General features: G+C 37.7%; 1 protein-coding gene across 1 annotated transcript in view; it reads left to right on the forward strand.

The window, feature by feature from the left end:
- Positions 1 to 17,259, forward strand: part of TMTC3 (transmembrane and tetratricopeptide repeat containing 3) — a 34,687-nt gene extending 17,428 nt beyond the window's left edge. Inside the window, exons 8-14 of the mRNA XM_015810969.1 lie at positions 3,486 to 3,634; positions 8,677 to 8,797; positions 9,897 to 10,008; positions 11,404 to 11,507; positions 12,001 to 12,170; positions 12,308 to 12,534; positions 13,743 to 17,259. Of these exons, the coding sequence (XP_015666455.1) occupies positions 3,486 to 3,634; positions 8,677 to 8,797; positions 9,897 to 10,008; positions 11,404 to 11,507; positions 12,001 to 12,170; positions 12,308 to 12,534; positions 13,743 to 14,560 (1,701 nt within the window). The 3' untranslated portion in view covers positions 14,561 to 17,259. The remainder of the gene's footprint in view (positions 1 to 3,485; positions 3,635 to 8,676; positions 8,798 to 9,896; positions 10,009 to 11,403; positions 11,508 to 12,000; positions 12,171 to 12,307; positions 12,535 to 13,742) is intronic.
- The last annotated feature ends 1,844 nt before the right edge of the window (positions 17,260 to 19,103 follow it).

The following is a 19,103-nucleotide window of genomic DNA, read 5'->3' on the forward strand; positions in this document are numbered from 1 at the left end:
AGCTTGCAGGACTGGCCTAGGGGAAAATTTTTAATGGGGGTTTTAAAGTAATTTTAAATTAATCAGACCAATTATTAATATTTGTTTTTAATTATGTTTTAATCTGTAGTTTTGGGATTTGCATTTTTATCTGGTTGTTAGCCGCCCTGAGTCCGCAAGGAGAAGGGCGGGATATAAATATAAACAATAAATAAATAAAATAAATAAATTGGGAATGAATCCAAGCGATTTTATCCTACAGGTGCACAGAAAATTCCTCTGCATGGCCCTGTAAATGAGCCTTTGGGTTCCCCTTTCCGAGGAGTCCAGGAATCCCTAAACGGTGCTGGGTGGCATTCTGTGGATGCAATAAGAGTGGAGAAGTATTGACACTTCTCTGCTCCTGCCATCGTGAGATAAATCTTAATAGTGACCTTAGTTTGTGTTTGGTCAAGCTCACTTTTGGTTTCTTCAAGTGCTCCTGTAGGTGTCTCCTGACCCTCTTTCAACTCCCTCAACTCTCTGTAAATCACAGCGAGCAGCAGGAGTAATGGGCTAAGGGAAGACGCATAGGCATGATCCTGTCTAACTCCCTAACCCTGGCTTCCCAATTCCCTTACCTGGGGGGATCCTCCATCTCAAACACACAGCCCAGATACAGTGAGCCTAGGGTAGTGATGAGACCTGTGGTATTTTGGCTCTCACTCTTGGCACAGATGGAGCTCCTCTTGTATTACTATTACTTGCTAATAGACAGACAGATTTAAATATACACTGAATTAGATTATTCTTCATTAAGCACATTTTCTTTAGACTTGATTTTTTCTCTCAGCAGCTACAATTCAGTCCCAATTCAGTATGATAGAAATATTCCCAAGTCAATTTTGCTGCATATATGAAAATAGAGATCCTATTTATCACCACTTTTGTTTGAATTAGCTAAGTTCTGTTGCATGTTGTATTGTGCTATACTTGCATTGGGTACGATTCAATAATTATTTTTTGTAGGTATGGAGTTAATTATTGTACATAATTTTGTCTGTATGGAGTTAATTATTGTTCCCACTGCATCCCTACATTGTTTTTTGTCCTTGATTGTTACAACACTTTGAGTTGCGGTAGTTCAGCACTCAGGAAAATGTTGTCGGCCTTCATCAAGCTGGTACATTGTTTATCAGTAGTTAAAATTGTGAGGAACGTTGGATGTATCAAGAATGGGGGTTGCATATTCTATTTCTTTGCTGAATTTTTAAAAGTATTTCTTGGAGCCTCTATTTCACAGTGTAACTTTGTATCTGCAGATTTTGCTCCTCTGTGCTTATGAGGCTCTTGTAATATATGCATACAATGTGGGCTTTATTGACAGTAGGGCTCTTTTGCAAGGTTAAAACAACACAGTTAACAGCACTATGGATAGATTCTGAATTAAAGGACTCTCCCCTCCACCCCACCCCCATCCAATGCTTGATCTGTGAATGAAATGAAAACTGTCAGGAGCAAAAATGCTGGAAGTCGCTTGATTATTTTCTAACAACCATTACTATTCTAGCAATAATCCAGGAAAACAAATACAATTAAATAGAAAGGGGAGTCCTTGGGATAATTTCGTGCTTTATCTTGATCACAGTTATAGTGGAGCCCAAGTAATATTATTTGCTACATAAAAAGGTTATATGGGCTATATATACACACGCACCTATACATACATACACACACACACACACACACACACACACACACACTCAGCATCACAAAAGCATTAGGATATCATTAGAAAATCCTATTTTTCCAGGCCATCTGGCTTTTCAGCAGATTTCATTTAAGAGTATATGAATGCTTTAAGGGTTTTTTTTAGAAACTGAATTCTGCATCAAAAAAGTAGCACGTTTGATTTGGAATATACCACCAAAAGTTAGACATTTAGTGTTGCCTACATTAAGAATGGATTTCTGGGAGCCTTCCTCTTGTTGTGTGAGTTATCCAGAGTTGTTTAGGGTGGGTGTCCACATAAATCCTTTAAGTAAATAAATTATGAGTTTAGCCAATGTTTCTGTTGTGTTTTTATTATTATAAAATCTAGATATTTGCATACTTTTTAATTTCATTTCCTAAAAGCTTTATCAGCATTCTTTGTTTTACTCACTGATTGTTGAATTAATAATGACTCAATAGGATTATGAATAAATTGCCTTCACTCTCTGCTACTGTAAGCGAGTAGCTTAGATCTGGCTCAGCAGCAAAAAAGAAGCAGAACCAAAAAAGAAGAAAAAAAAATGGCAGAGATGCATCCAAAGACATTTGGCTATGTATTTTGCTATGAAGAGAAAACAAGTAGTCCACTCCTTTTCCAGGAAAGCCTGCTTTGTAGTTTGTGGTCCAGGAAGAAGCTTATGAATTATTACTTAGCTAAATTAAACACTTCATTTGAGAACCTGAGTTACTTCAGGAGGCAGAACTTAAAATCAGTCTGAGTCATAGGTGATAGGGCCTTGGACCTCTGATGGTGCTGGGCATTGGGAGATATTACCCAGTGTAATGTATGTATGTAGTGTACTGGTCATACTGAGTATGACCTATCTGGGCATCAGAGTCTATAAACCTGCACATGCTCTATGCTGCTGTAACATTGATTGGTTTCTCAGAACAGTATATAACTTAACGTAAAATGTGCAGTAGTGGAAGCAAAAGGACAGCTGCCTACCTTTAAGCAGATTGAGGCAGATACCTTATAAAGACTGGGAGTGCTATTGCTATTGCTATTTAATTACAGTTATCCAGTTGAACTAAAATTTTGCTCTGTTTAATTAGATTTGGTTATTCTGCATAACAAATTGTTTATGTACACAGATGAATACAGGTAGTCCTCGAATTATGACCACAATTGAACCCAAAATTTCTATTGCTAAGTGAAGCATTTGTTAAGTGAGTTTTGCCCCATTGTACAATTTTTCTTGCCACAAGTGAATCATTGCATTTGTTAAGTTACTAACATAGTTGTTAAGTGAGCTGGATTCTCCATTGACTTTGTTCATCAGAAGGTTGCAAAAGCTGATCATGTGACCCCAGGACACTGCAACCGTCATAAATACAAACCAATTGTCAAGCATCTAATTTTGATCATGTGACTATGGGGATGCTGCAATGGTCATAAGTGTGAAAAATGGTGATAAGTCACTTTTTCACTAAATGAACTGTCGACTATCTGTATATGATTTATAAAGTAATAGAGTTTGTATAGCTTTTAAGAAGTAGCTTTAAAGACATGCTTTGTAGACATACTTTGAAGGAACACAAGAGAAATCTAGATTTCGTAAGTGCATAGAATAACAAGTTACCAATTTCATCAGAACTCTAGAGGAAAAAAAATAGGGATATATATATATGTAAAATTAAATCAGTGTCTCTTTCACAGACATATATGCTATAGATGTATATAATGCTTAAGTATTTTTCTGCTTTGGGTTACTAGCTAGTGTTTCTGTATGTTTTTTCTTTTGCTCTTTTAGGCTCTTTGTTTAATAATTTTGCCATTCATCCCAGCATCAAACCTTTTTTTCCCTGTTGGCTTCGTAGTAGCAGAACGAGTGTTATATGTTCCCAGCATGGGATTCTGCATGCTAATTGCCCATGGGTGGAAAAAGCTGTCAAGTAACAGGTAGGTTAAAATTATTGCTTGGGGAAAAGGGGAGGGCATGAATGGTGACTAAATGTGAAATTGCTTGCATGGAAGAGTTGTCTGAGTGGCTTAATATCTTTACTTGCTTTTACCCTCTTTTCCACATCATAATCAGCAAAATGTAGGAAAGGGAGGAAAATATATCTCAAAAACTGTTATATTTTTTAAAGTTGTCATTAATGTTTAAACAAATAAACCAATTACTGTAGATCAGCGGTTCTCAACCTGTGGGTCGCGAACCTTTTGGGGGTCAAACGACCGTTTCACAGGGGTTGCCTAAGACCATCGGAAAACACATATTTCCAATGGTCTTAGGAACCGAGACACCTCTCCGCATCCGTCTCCGCACGGCCTCCTCCACCATTTGCAGAGAGAGAGACAGAGAGGCACTTTTGCTTCCCTTCTCTCTCTCAGGCGGACTTACCTCCTGCAGGGCTCCTGATTGGCCCTGCGCCCGGGTGCCCCACCCCCTGGGAGAAGCGCGGCCAGGGCCTCGTGGCCTTGGAGCCGCCCGGGGAAGCCCCGGGATCCCTGTTGGGAGAGGCCCACTGGAGGCTCCGCTGAGCGGGCCAGCCCTCCCGCAAGCCACGGCCCAAGGGAGACCAGCCGCTGCAATTCCTAGCCAGCTTGACCATTGGACCCGCTGGCCAGGAAGGCGCGCCGGAGTCCAGGCTGCCAGGAAGGAAGAAGGAGATTCAGCAAAGGTAGGAGAGGAGAGCCGCCTCCTGGGGCCCAGTGCTGGCGGCGGCTTCCTTGCCCTTTTCTTCCTCCTCCCCTTCTTCCTCCTGCTGTCCCCCAGGCGGCTCGGGTGAGCGCCGGGGCAAGAGGGGTGCCTGGGGGGGGAGCAGCCAGGCTGGATCAGGGGCTGGCGGGCCGCATGGCACCAGCCCCCACCGCGGCTCCATCGGATGGGTGGAGGGCAAGGCCGGGCAGCGCGGGGTCGGCGGGGATGGCGGCAGCAGTTTTCTCACCCTTCTCCTCTTTTTCTTCCTCCTGCTGCCCCAAAGCGGCTCGGGTGGGAGCAGGGAGGAAGAGGGGTGCCTGGGGGGAGCAGCCGAGCTGGCGGAGGGGCTGGCAGGCCGCACGGCACCAGCCCCCACCGCAGCTCCATTGATGGACGGAGGACCAGGCTGGGCAGCACGGGGGTGGCGGGGACCCCCAATGATGCAGCAGCGGCCGCCCCCGCAGTGCCCGGCCTGGTCCTCTGTCCATCAATGGAGCCGCGGTGGGGGCTGGTGCCGTGCGGCCCGTCAGCCCCTCTGTCAGCCCGGCTGCTCCCCCAGGTACCCCTCTTCCTCCCGGCTCCCGCCCGAGCCGCTTTGGGGGCAGCAGGAGGAAGGAGAGAAGGGCGAGGAAACCGCTGCTGCCGGCTGAGCTGCGGCGCCGAGCCAGGCTCCATGCCTCCTGGTTGCCCGGCCACGCTCCGCCCCTGGCCGCCCTCCGCACCATGCAGGAGTCTCCCCCCGCACCCCCCAAGCCACTTCCCTCGCCGTCGAAGGCTGCCTCGGCCCTCTGGCACCTGGTGCGGCCGTGGGACTGCCGGGCAGGAGCGGCCAGGGGGCGGGGAAGAGGGCGAGGCGGCGATGCCCGCAAGTGCGTCGGAGGCCAGCCAGCCGGGCCGGGAGGAGAGAAGCAGCGCCATCCGGCCGCAACCCTGTCACGTGCAATGGGCTGCACAGCATAGAAAGGGGCTCCCGCGACCCCGCCGCTGTGATGGCTGGAGGGGTGGGCAGGTCCCGGGGGGTGGCTGGGAGAGAGCAAGTGGTGCCGGGATGAGGATGGGGGGCTCCAGGTTGGTGGGTTTGAGAGGGCGGCCGGCGGCTCCGAAGCGCGCAGATCCTCTGTGCAGCTTCCGAGGCCCCGGATGTGCCGCTGCTTGGCTCCACCAGGCTCTCCACCAGAGCCTCCCCCCTCCCCGGGCAATTGTGCTTTGATAGTTCAGCAATTGTAGTTTTCTATTTTTGAAATTTTATGTGGTTTGCTTTTGCTTTTGCTTCTTTAGTGTTAAAAATGGAGGTCCCTTCTTTTCTGAATAATTCAGTCTTAATAATTCTTACTGTTTTTGTTTATTGTTTTTTTAATAATATTTTATTAGTTTTCTAATTTTACAATTAAGTATTTAAAAAGCAACGTGGTGACTGGGTTAATCAATAGTTCAATAACATACATAAATCTTTAGTATAACTCTCAAGTTACAACATCAGATATTTCCTTTATTTTTCCCTTAATATCTATTATCTTAGGCTATCTTATATTAGGCTAATACAGTTCTTATTGTTATCAACTAAATAAAAACATCTTTGTTACATTTATAAATAATTTTTAGCTTATACATATCTTAATTGTGTTTGCATTCAATCCTTATATACAATCAATGTCCTTTTATTGCTTTCTTCCCAAGCTTTAATTTCCTATCAATATTCAAATGGTACTTATAATTTCCAAGCATTAGGTAACCTTATCTCAACTTCTTCCTTTTTCCATTTCATAACAAAATCTAATATTCTAAATACACATCTTATCTATTTGAATATAGTCTCGTTCTGTTTTCTAAAGGTTATCTATTTTCTACTATATTAAATCATCTAATTAATAATACAGTATACCCTCTAATACAGGGATGTCAAACTTCCGGCCCGCGGGCTGGGCGCGTCACATGGAAACTGCGCCCACCCCATTGCCGGCAATAGCAAAATAGTCCCAATACATTGCGCAATGTCACGTGACGTCGCGAGTTTGACATGTCTGCTCTATGTATTGTCTGGGTTAACCAATAAATCAGTAATATACATACTTTTTTTGGTTTAGGTCTAATTTTTAAAAGCTCAAATACTCCCTCTCTTTTTCGGGTAATATCTATTATCTCATATTGGGCAAACAGAATTCTTATTTTCAACTGATTTCCAAATATTTTATATTAGGTGACCAAAATTTCCCTTATCTCAACTTCTCTCTTTTTCCCTTTTCATACCCAAGTCTATTAGTCTTGTTACACATCATACCTATTCAATTATAATGTTGCTTTATTTTCTAAAAATTATCTATTTTCCATATTCAACCCTCTAATTAGTAATATGAAATACCTTCTAATAAATCAAAACCCTTATTTTCTTCAGCCTTACTCTGGCTTTCTTCCTTTGCCAACTAACCTTCCATGTCAATGCTTTTGAATCATCAAATAGCTCTGAAAGTCAGTAAAAATTTACATTCATAATTCAAACAGGCCAGATATGCTGCCCAAAAGCTCCTTCTTTGAAGCTGAGTTTTTCACAGGTGGTAGCTGTCAATATCAGAGAAGTTTTTTCCTGGAGTCTGGGCTTCAGGCCAAGTCTCTTTTAAGCAATAACAAGTTGCAATACTATACTTCGCCACAAGATATCACCAATGCTATTTAAAGTTTTTTAAGTCCAAAGTTTTTATGATAGTTTTCAAGTCTTATTTCTTTTTTTTAGATAAAAACAAACGTCTCCAGTAAGAGTAGGAACACTTTTAGTCCCCAAGTTTCAAAAGCATATACATTCAATTAGATTAAAATTGTTCTTATAGTTGCTCTGTTTCCCCTGGGCAGTTCTTAGAGGGTGGGATAGAAATTCTCTTCCCTCTCTCCTCACAGGGGGAAACATACTTTGGGCAGCTTTTGCAGGAAAAAATACTTAAAGTTTTAAAGAGAAGATCAGATCTCACCCAGTTTCATCCGCGTTGCTTTAAAGGTTCTTGGTGGTGATTTTGACTTTGGCTGTCAGCAGCTTAGTGACAAGCCATATTGCTAAGGCCAGTCTTTCCCCTGCCAGTTTGGAGGGCTTCCCATGATCCAACGGAAGGGCCGCCATCCTCCTGCGATCAAGTGGGGGTCCTCTCCTTGCTCATCGCCCCTACAGGGCGATTTTTGACCCTTTCCAGGGTCCCCCAGCGGGACGAAACCAGATACAAAAGATGGAGCTCGTCTTCCAGTGTCCGCAGCGCTGCAATGACAAACCGGAAGTCTCTGTTTTTTGTTTATTATTATCACGTTAATTAGTAATTATAAAACAAAACTTTTAATATGTTTTGTTGTTAACACATAAGCTCTGTCAACTCTGATGTGTTTCTAAAATAAAATATTTGATCTTTCTGTTCCCTCAATTATAGTTGTACAAATAGTTATTATATTAAACATCCAAGGTAAATTCACAGACAGGGCTTAAAGTAGAGTTTTGATTTTCCTTTGGAGAGGAAGTGATCATCAGTTGTTTGACTTCTTTTTTTATTCAAAGAAACAAATATTTTATTTTGCATTGCTTTCTTCTTAAGAATGAGAATAAATATTGCTTCCTGCAATAAAATTTAGGTTTGCCTTCATGGTTTTGTTCTCCATTATCTTTTATGCCGTCATAGCAGCAAACTAGAAATTAATGTTGAAACTATAACGATAGATAGATAGATAGATAGATAGATAGATAGATAGATAGATAGATAGATAGATAGATAGATAGATAGATAGATAGATAGATAGATAATCTTTTCCAGTGTTTCATATGGCCAGTTATGTATAGGCAGCTGTATTTCTTCATTTTGGTAATAAAGTCTAGATTCCAGTTATTCCAAATAATAAGCCCTATTTTGCAAAGTAGTGATATTTAGTTACTAGTGGAATTCAACTTCTAATGATTCAAACAAGCTAAGAACAGTTCAATGGATTGAATGACAAATATAGTCAGTAGGCTATACTGATAACAAGCAACTTCCATCTAAACAGGTTTCATTATCTCTTTATATCTTATTACTGTTTATTTATAATAAAGTGCTAAATGCAAAATGACATTGCATTTAGCAAAACTGCTTTAGCGCTTTTTCTCCTATCGGCATCTGTTCTGCTTCCTGAAGCAGCTAATTGTGAAAATATGGTTAATGTTAAATTGGATCCAGAATTGTAAACTGAGCTTCTATGAGTTAAATGCCCTTATTGGGAAATATGCTGTCTTTGTTAGCCTGGGAATTCAGGAATTACATTAACCACACCTTTTTTCATTTTTATTTGCTAGTACCCTGAGAAAGCTATCATGGATTTGTTTGTCTTTGGTTTTGTTCATTCATGCCTTAAAAACATTGCAGAGGAACTGGGATTGGGAATCGGAATATACGTTGTTTATGTCTGCTTTAAAGGTACAGTATTATTATTCTGAACTCTTATTTCTGACAGTAATGCATTCTTGAAGGACTTGTGTCAGGGAAAAAATACTTCAGGTTTGACAGCCTCTGATACCTTAGTTTTAAGAGCTCTCCCTTCCTCTCTAGGAGGGATACTGGGAATTGATAAATGTAGGCTGTCCTTGGCTAAGCAAGCATTGAACTTACAGCAGTGCTGAAAAAGTAGATTTAAAACTGGTCCCTGAACTTGTGGCTGTCACAGTGTCTCTGTGGTCATGTGGTCACTATTTGAACACCTTGCAACCAGCATGCATATATGACAGCTGCAGCATCCCTTAATCATGTGATTTACATTTGTGATCTTCTCAGCTGGCTTCTGACAAGCAAAACAACTGAGAAGCCAGGAAAAAGCCACAAGTCATGATTATATGACATTGTGCTTAAGGACTTCAGATTATTTTCTAAACCACAGCAGATTGCCTGTAGATGAGAAATCCGGGTCATTCCACTACTGAAACAGAGGTCCTAAGGTGTTTCCAGCTAAAACTGTATATGTAATACTGAGAAATTTCTGTTGCCCAGTCATTTTTGGTGTGTTGGAAGTTAGAAATTATTAAATGTGCTTCTAGACAGTAATATTAACTTACTGAAAATCAAATTTTCCTTTTGTCCTGATTCCACCCACAATTTTTCTGACTGTATCCGCTGTCATACCATCTCAATCTTTTATAGCAGCCTTCTCCAAATCAGATGTCTTAAGAGATGCAAACTGTAACTGCCAGAATTCTCATTGTGGCCATGACAGGTACAGAATTCTGGAAGTTGACATCTGTGCACCTGGAAAGCACGTAGCTGGGGAATTAAGCAATTTACTATCTATCATAAGATTCTAAATATCTGAAGCTATCATTTTAGATTCTAAATTAATGAGTTCAGTTCCAAATGTCTCTAACATTAATGGACTGCCCATAAAGCTTTTATACATTCTCTTAGTACATGCATAGGCTTATACACTCATCCTTAAAACATTCCACATCAATAGATTATGCTTTCATAAATGAATTATTCAGTTTGCATAGGACTTGTTTGTTTCTGACATGTTTTCTGTGTTCAGGTAAATAAGAACAATGCTAAACTTTGGAATAATGTGGGTCATGCTTTAGAAAATGAAAAGAACTTTGAAAGAGCATTGAGATTCTTCATACAGGCCACCCAAGTGCAGCCAGGTGAGTTGTAAGAAATAGCTAGCATGAAAGGCAATAATATAAGAACTCTCTTTGCATAATATTTTCCCTATAACCACGAAAGACTTTGCCTAGCATTAGTTGGCATGCAGCTACTGCAACATGGACCAGAAAGCTTTAATGACTCATGTTGCAGTGCTCCCTCGAAGGTGCTGCCTCTGAAGACAACTCAGCAATCACCACTGATATAGGCAGTTATGTTGGTCATTACAGGGTAATAACTATTTTATGTTTGCTACACTGGGTGGCATTGGGGATCACTTTAACTATATATTCTGCCCTATCTGTAAGACCATTGAGAAGGGTTGTTTTTTTCTTGTCATTGCAAGAGATAGAAGGATCATAGTCCAGAAGGACAAGCAATCTCCTTGGTTGCGCCAACATTGTAGAATTTGTTGCCTGCAGAGATATGTCTGTTCCCTCTCTTTGGCACTCCAGAAAGTCCTGAAGACCCCTCTTTTTAAGCAGGAATTTGTTCTGAGCTAATAGGATGGCTCTTCTTAGCTAGGTTATTGTGGTCTCAGATTATTGAGTTTTACTAGGAAATGTTATTTTGTGTTTTTCTGTTAACTACTTAGGGTGATACGTTGGAGTAATACCATAAATTGTGTAATTTATGAAATTGTGAAATAAATGTTAGTGTGAAATCTTAGAAACGTATATAATTTTATGAATTTATATAAGTATGAAAAGTTTGGTTGCATCCTGAGTCCTTAAATGTAATGTTTTTTTAAAAACTGCTCCATCTAGGTATTATTAAGTTGCATATTAATCTTTCATGGCTGATTTTCCTAAGGGAAAGCACTGTAGTTCAGGGGCAGAGCACATGTTTTACGTGCAGAAAGTTTCACGTTCAGTCCTTAACAATCCAATTTAAAAAGAAATGGGTAATGCTTTACAAGAAAGATCTCTACATGAGATTATAGGAACATTGTATTTATCAAAGTAGCTTGGGCGGTAATGTACATCACTCCAATTGATGCCAGATTGTAATCCCTCATCATTGTCATACTGACCTAGGTTGACAGAATCCAGAGATAACTTAAAAGCATCCTTTGCCTGCCTCTGAATTAAACAGCCAAGAGGCCCAAGCAACAATAAAGCAACCATATTTTTTTTCTGTAATGGATACAATATGTGTGTGTGTGTTTTGTACTTGGAACATTGCAAAATTCTTGTGGTTTTGTATTATCAAATAAATGTCTTGAAATTTCTTGAATGTATGTCATATCAGTCATATTTTAAATAGGAAAAAATGGAAGTGGGAGTGGGGAGGATTTAATATTTATTTGATTCCAGTTTAAATTGTTGTGACTGAGACTGGAATTTTAGATGATAAGAAAGAACTGAAGGTATTGCTTATCTTGCAATTTGCAGATGATATTGGTGCTCATATGAATGTAGGAAGAACTTACAAAAATTTAAACAGAACCAGAGAAGCAGAAGAATCCTATTTAGTTGCAAAATCATTGATGCCACAGGTAAGTGAAATAACTGCTTATTTGGGAAGTTTCATTAGATTTGGAATGTCTTTTTAAGCAAAAGATATTCAGGTCACAAGGAGTTTTCTTTTTTAGTTTGCTGGAAATTTTAGCAATCAGTCTAGTTCAGCCTTTTTCTTGCTTGTCTGTATTTTCATAATATTATAACATTTATTTTTTTATATATATATATATATATATATATATATATATATATATATATATATATATATATATATATATATATATATATATATATATATATACTGTAGGTTATTAATTGTCTGCAGTTATATCTCAGCTTGCTTTTGTATTAGAAAGATGTATTCTCAGTTCAAATGAAAGTTGTACTTAGTTTTAAACTAATTATACTTTAGGCATTTCATTTCATAACTACAGTCTTTGAAACTGTTATAGCTTTCGTTGTGTTATAGTTTTGATAAATGTATGGTTAATGCTCTTCCAAGCCTAATACAATTTCTTCTGCTGTCAGATTATTCCAGGTAAAAAATATGCTGCGCGAGTTGCTCCTAACCATCTGAATGTTTACATAAACCTTGCAAACCTGATTCGGGCAAATGAGTCTCGTCTTGAAGAAGCAGACCAATTGTATCGTCAAGCCATTAGCATGAGGCCAGATTTCAAACAGGCATACATTAGCAGGTACTTTATAATCTTATATTCATAATGAAATGTCAAATGTGAGTAGGCAGCTCTACTGTCTAAAGCAAGTGCTATTTTAATAGCAAGAAAATGGAGGGAATGGAAACCATATAATTTAAAGTTTTGATTTTCAACAGAGGTGAATTGCTTCTAAAGATGAACAAACCTTTGCAAGCTAAAGAAGCCTACCTCAGGGCTCTTGAATTGGATCGAAGCAATGCAGACTTATGGTATAACTTGGCAATTGTTTATATTGAACTGAAAGATCCATCTGAAGCTCTGAAGAACTTCAATCAGGCATTAGAACTGAATCCTAGTCACAAACTAGCCTTGTTCAATTCTGCACTATTAATGCAAGAATCTGGTATGTATAGCTAGAACTTTAAAGCAAAATTTTAAAAGTTGTATGATATTTTATTATTATTTATTATCATGTTTTATCAGGAAAAATACAAAAAAGAAAGACCAGGAAAAAATACATGAAAAACTCCAAAACTAAAACAACATGATTGATATATGTCACATATTAACAAAAGGTCAAACCAAAATTAGTAATAATCAATGACTCTCTAGCATTATAAAATCACAAATTGATATTATAAATCTATGCCATACAAAATTATATTTTTAATGAATAGTCAAGGTTGCTTTTTCAAAAATGGATAAGTAACAAATTTGTAGAACACAATCCTATCTCAGAAGTACAAATTCTAAGCAAGTTAAATAGTTCCCATTCAGAATGGATTGTCTAAAATGTTGGCTTTGAAGAATACATTTGAAGAACTGAGTTCCTTCATATTAATAATCTTCTCTCTTAAGTCAGATTCTAGCTTATAAGAAATGGACCCCTTACAATTAAACACAAGAGAGTGTCATTGCATTGTGAATTGTGTCTTCAGTGCTGTTCTGCAATGATTGTGATTTTTGATGTAGTGATTAAGATACTGTATAGGCACCTAGGAGAGTCTGCTTCAAGGGCACATTTTGTCATGGAAAATCATTGTCTCCCAGCTCAACTTACCCCTTAGTGTTGCTGTTACAGTGAAAAGTAGGGAGGAGGAAGTGGTATATATTCCACTTTGAGTTCTGAGGAAAGGTGAGATGTATCTCTAATAAATTATTTTAATAAGTTATATTCCAGTGTGGGGATACAAACAAGATTTGAAGCAGCAAATTGCAATAATTTTAAAGGCTTTTGGATGGAAGCAGTGGAGTAATTTTCCCGGGCCGCATCCAATTATTTTTCAGTATTTGAAAGGATCAGTTGTTATTTTCCATTCAAAGCAATAGAATTAATTAACTGAAATCCCAAACATTATATAGTTATTTTGGTTTCCAAATCCATTTACCTCAGTTGGACCAAAAATTTACTGTAATGATGTTGGGAGAAAAAAGTGGGTATATAATATGCTTCCCCTGGATCTTTCAGACTCTAAGAAGGATCCTATATCAAATTGTAAAATGTATAGTATCATGAATCTAAATCTACAAGCATAAGTAACAAAGACTATTAATACTGTCCTATTTGTACAGCACTGGATAGTCCATATTAATGTTCTTTTGTTGCATTAGGTGAGGCCAGCCTTAGGCCTGAAGCTAAGAAGAGACTTCTAAGTTATATAAAAGAAGAATCTCAAGATGCAAATGGTTATTTTAATTTAGGCATGCTTGCAATGGATGATAAAAAAGATGATGAAGCCGAGATGTGGATGAAAAAAGCCATAAAGCTACTGCCAGGCTTCCGCAGTGCTTTGTTCAACTTGGCATTGCTTTATTCTCAGACTGCAAAAGAGCTGAAAGCTTTACCAGTGTTGGAGGAGTTGTTGAGGTATTACCCAGATCATACCAAAGGTTTAATTTTGAAGGGAGACATTTTGATGAACCAAAAGAAAGATATACAGGGAGCAAAACAATGTTTTGAGAAAATTCTGAAAATGGATCCAAACAATGTGCAAGGAAAACACAACCTCTGTGTGGTTTACTTCGAAGAACGAGACTTATTAAAGGCAGAAAAGTGCTTAGTGGAAACATTGGCCTTAGCCCCACATGAGGAATACATCCAACGCCATTTAAGCATTGTCCGAAGTAAAATTGCTTCCCTCAGACTAGGGGACACAAGTGTGACTCATACAGAAAAAGTAGCATCTGTGGAAGGAAAAAAAACTCCATCTGAACACTTGAAAGAGGTAAAAAAAGAGCAGAAAAACCCTCAGACCACAAACACTAATGTTAGCAAGGAGCAAAGGAAGTCCAAAAAACATGGAAATAAAAACACTACAGACAAAGAGACAAAAAAGAAATCGACAAAAGAGATAAAAGAGATAGAGAAAAAAAGAGTTGCTGCACTGAAAAGACTGGAAGAGATTGAACGTATATTAAATGGTGAATAATTATTTAAAGCACCACTATAAGGGAAACTGGCATCTATTTTGCAGATTTTACATGTGCATTGCATGTGTTTTCAGTCAAAGTGACCACAGGGTGCTTTTGAATTTGGAAACAATGTTGAAATCATAATGTTAACTAAAATTGAAGAAGTTACACAATGAATAGGAAAAGCCATGGCTTTTAACCAAGAATGCTTGGTTAAGGAGTTGCACATAATTGACACACAAGGACTTTTCCAACAATGGAAGCTATATTCTACTATTGCTGGTTAGAAGAATAGCTTATTAGCCCAGAAACAAATCCCACTAAATTAAACTACTTATTTGAAAGTAAGCAAGTTAGGGCTTGGCTGCAAAATACTTGCAACCAACTATGCTCAGTTCTTTCTGTTCTCAAAGAACAGTTAAAATGCTGATAGATAAGTATTAAAAAGAGCCTCAGGTATATTGGTCACCAGACTAATTTTACTAGAGAAAACCATGGGTCTGAGTATTTGAGCATTGCAAATTTGGATGACTATTTTTTTACTTCATACATCAAATCATTTTTTCTATGTAAATGTATGTGGCACATTCCCATTTTGTCCTCCTGCTTCCTTGTAAGTATTAATGTTCCAAATGAATTGGGAATTAATTAGCAAATACCACTTGTGTTTCTGTATGTGCATGCAATCATTTGATTATTTTTTTTAAAAAAAACTTCAATAAATCACTCTACAGGTACAGTGATTTTCCGTATCATGGGGAGAAGCAGGAGCAATCATCCCCCAAAGATAATCCCTCTTGAAAAGCTTTGCCCTGTTTGTTTGGGGGGTCTTTTGGCAGCACCATATTGTGATGCTTCTAATATAGGAAAAATGTAACTGTTTCTGAACTGTCATCCGTTTATTAAGAAATCAATGTAAAACATATGGGATCGTTTCTAAGGTGATGGATTTTTTTACCTCTTTTATGGTTGAATAATAGATATGCAACATCTCATAATATATACTAGGTATCTTTTTAAGCTCCTCACTGATTAAATTGCCTTCCTGTGATAATGCATTATAAGGAATGGCAAACCATTGCAGTTTTATTTGCAATCATGGTAATTATGTTTTAATATAGAAAATGTAGACCTAGACCACATAATATCAGCTACCAACTGCTTAAGTGACTTCTATGAAGATTAAGATTGAAAAGAGAGGAGGGAATGCTTCAGCTCCTTGGCAAAATGCAGGATTTATCTAAACCGAATAAAATCTTTTGCAACAAGGAACCATGTTTGACATTTTGAAAGTCCCAGAAACTTAAGGTACGCCTGCAAAAGAATCTTGGAAAAAAAGCTTTATCATGGTATACGTTAGCTAGAGAAATGATCTGACATGGTATAAGACGGATTCTTATGTTCCTGCTTGGAGAAACAAAACAGGCATAGAAACAAAAGATAAGGTGAAAGAAATGTCTCTTGGCTGCAAATAAACAACAGGATTTTCTTAGAATTGGAAGTTGTAGGAACTGAGTCCATAACATGATGACTGCAAAGAAATCCTTATATTTGAGGGAAATAAGTCTGATAGCAAATTCATGTCTTGAAGCATCTTTTCTTTAGATGCCTCAGCAGGCTAGTAGCTGGAGGTGTATTCCCTCCCCCCCCCATCATCATGTTATACATAATAGATTGTCATGTGACAATCATACTTGTAACTTACACAAAAATTACTTACACAAAAACTACTTTAAATCTCAATATAAATTCAGAAATTCTTTTCAGCTTGAAAGTTTCTGGTGTAATTCCAAACATGAATTTTCCATTTTTGTTGCAGAAATTTGGGCATTACAATTAAATACTTGTTTTGCTGAATTTCCTATGATTTTCATTAACAGCTTTGTTAGGATAAGATAACTAAATCTCTTATGTGAAACTTGAACTCATCATTTTTATATCTGTGGCTATATATTCTTCCTCAGTTTATCTCTGGATCACCTAAAAGTGTTTTTGTTTTTATTTTTTTTAATCATTTTTTTTTCAAATATGTTAACTTCATGGATGTTGAAGAAATGTTTACATGAGCAAACTTACTGAATTCTTTATTATTTTTTCCCTTTCTTCATAACATGTCTTAGCATAGGTTATGAACTCCAAAACGATCAGAATTGTTACTTAAAAAAAAAAGATGTGTCACAAGCTCAGGAAATCCTAGTAGTTTCTACAGGACAAAGATTTCAGTTTTTTTATTAAAATATTGAATGGAAGGAGCCACACAGGCTAACCAAAATATGCATTTGGATTCTAGTACAGTACAAAGCACTTTTTATGCACATACTGATGGATGCTGAAATGCAAAGGGAGAGCTGGCAGTTTCTCTGATGGCAAAGCATCTCACTGAGGTGGATTGTGAAAGATGTGCCAGTCGAATATTGACATATCACTGTGTCATCTTGACTGATGTCTTAGTTTCATCCAAAAACAACTTGACATTACCCATAGGCAACACTCTGAACATTGTCCAGTTTCTCTGCCTCGTTGCCGCCGGTTGGCTTCATCCCATGTTATTCCACAGATTCTGTTCTGGGGGGAGGGATGTGCAGAAGAGACCATAGTGGGGAAGGAAAATCTTACTGTGCATGTGGATTGCTACCCAGTCTTGAGATAACTGTATATGTTTAAACATAAATTGGAATGTCTATGAAATAATAAACAGTGGCTTGGTATGTGCATAGTTTCTGTGTGGGGTGCAGTTTTCTAGTTGACAATTTACTAGCATAGACTTTTTTTTAAAAAAAAGTCAGAAATATAAAATAATGACATAAGGAATGTATAGTAAAATTAAGCAGTGCCCTCAAATAGAAGGAAATTCTAAGAAATGTAGATAAATTACTTAATGAAAGAGCTGTGTGTGCATTGTTCTGCTACCAGAATTTTTTGTCCGGTCAGTATTTCATGTTTCTCAGTCATCAAATTCTGTAACACGAGAGCTTCGCTATAGTACTTCTCAGTTTCTTGCTAGTGAAATAATAATAGTCAGCTAAGCTTTATTCAAAATGAATTAACAATTAGAAAACAGCTGTATATCACAGAAATCCTGCAAAATCCTCCAAACTATCAAAACATATGCAGTGGCTTTCCATTATTTGTATCCTGCAAACTAGTAGCAAATTCAGCTTACAAGTTGATCTTAATAGATGACAAATTTTTAATGTCAGTTTGGTTATCTCACTGACAAATTCTACTTGCTTTTATACAAATCCTTATACTCAATATTTTATGATGGCAATATCTTTTATACTGTATAAAGGTCATTTCTTTATGTAAAGGTGCTTTCAAAGCATGCTGGGCTTGAAGTGAACAGCAGATTTTTAAAAAATTACTTCATAGATAACCCATTTATTATAACATAAAGGGTGTTTTGGATCACAGTTCACCACATTAGATTGGTTTTTTTGGCTACCAAAAAACCCTCCCATAAATATGAGATGGGTGAAAAGTAATGCCTCCAATGTTATGAGTCCATAAGTGGCAGTACAGATGTGCATTAAGCTCTCACATGTTCTGTAGTATCTGTTCTTTCACTTGGCAGGAAATTAATATGAGAAAAATGTGTTGCTATTGTTTATGAAGTGGTATGCTGGAGTTAGTACACATTCCTGTGCTTCAAGCAAACATAATGCAATTGAATTTTTAACTGCCAAGTATCCTTCCAGATGAAATTCATCATTAAAGTCTTCATAGGCTTGTAAGGTCCTCTTTATCATCTCAATCTTTAGATGTTTCTCTGAATTTTTCTTAAAGTGTGATGCCCAAAATTGAACATAAAAGGTATGATGGGATCTACCAATTTAGAACAAAAATGTGAATAATTTCCTTGGGTCTGAAAATGTATACTTCTGTGGATGCATTTGCTTTATTTTCACCCCCTTCAAACTACTCATCAGTATGCAATCTACAATTCAGAAATATTTGTCACAAGATTCTCCCACAATATCTATGTATGTGATCTTTGTTTCCTAAATGTGAATTTTTACAGTATATCTTCCAAGGTATTAGCCATCCATCTTTACCACAAAATGCTCACAATACATATCATACAAGTTACTGCTAAAAAATGGCAAGTCTTGTTCCTGATAAATCCATGATGAATTCTGATTAAAAGGGATTTTTTTCAAAATATTTTTAAATCCACCTCTTTATAATCTGCTGCAGAATCTTTCCATGCAGTAATCTTAGACTGACCAATGTCAGTTCCCTGTATTTTAATAATAGCAATTTATACTTTATTAAATGTATATGCCACCTGACACCCAGCAACTCTACTAACTATTTTGTGTATGTTTAATTCTTTTTAATTAGAGTTGTTAAAAATATTCTTTTCTGCACTTTTATACCAGCTTCATGGTAGTAAATTAATGATAGCAATTTTGGTTTCAAAATTTATTTCAGTGACCTTGTGCTATTTAATGACTGCAATGAAGTTAGTTTATGTTATTTCAGTGAAGTAAATATGTGTGAAATCCTCTTGGGGCAACATGGTCCTTCATATGTGTTAAGTTCATAGTGGGTAACTGT

The sequence above is a fragment of the Protobothrops mucrosquamatus genome, unplaced genomic scaffold (assembly GCF_001527695.2).
Source record: "Protobothrops mucrosquamatus isolate PMUCROS unplaced genomic scaffold, P.Mucros_1.0 scaffold26, whole genome shotgun sequence".
Taxonomy (NCBI): domain Eukaryota; kingdom Metazoa; phylum Chordata; class Lepidosauria; order Squamata; family Viperidae; genus Protobothrops; species Protobothrops mucrosquamatus.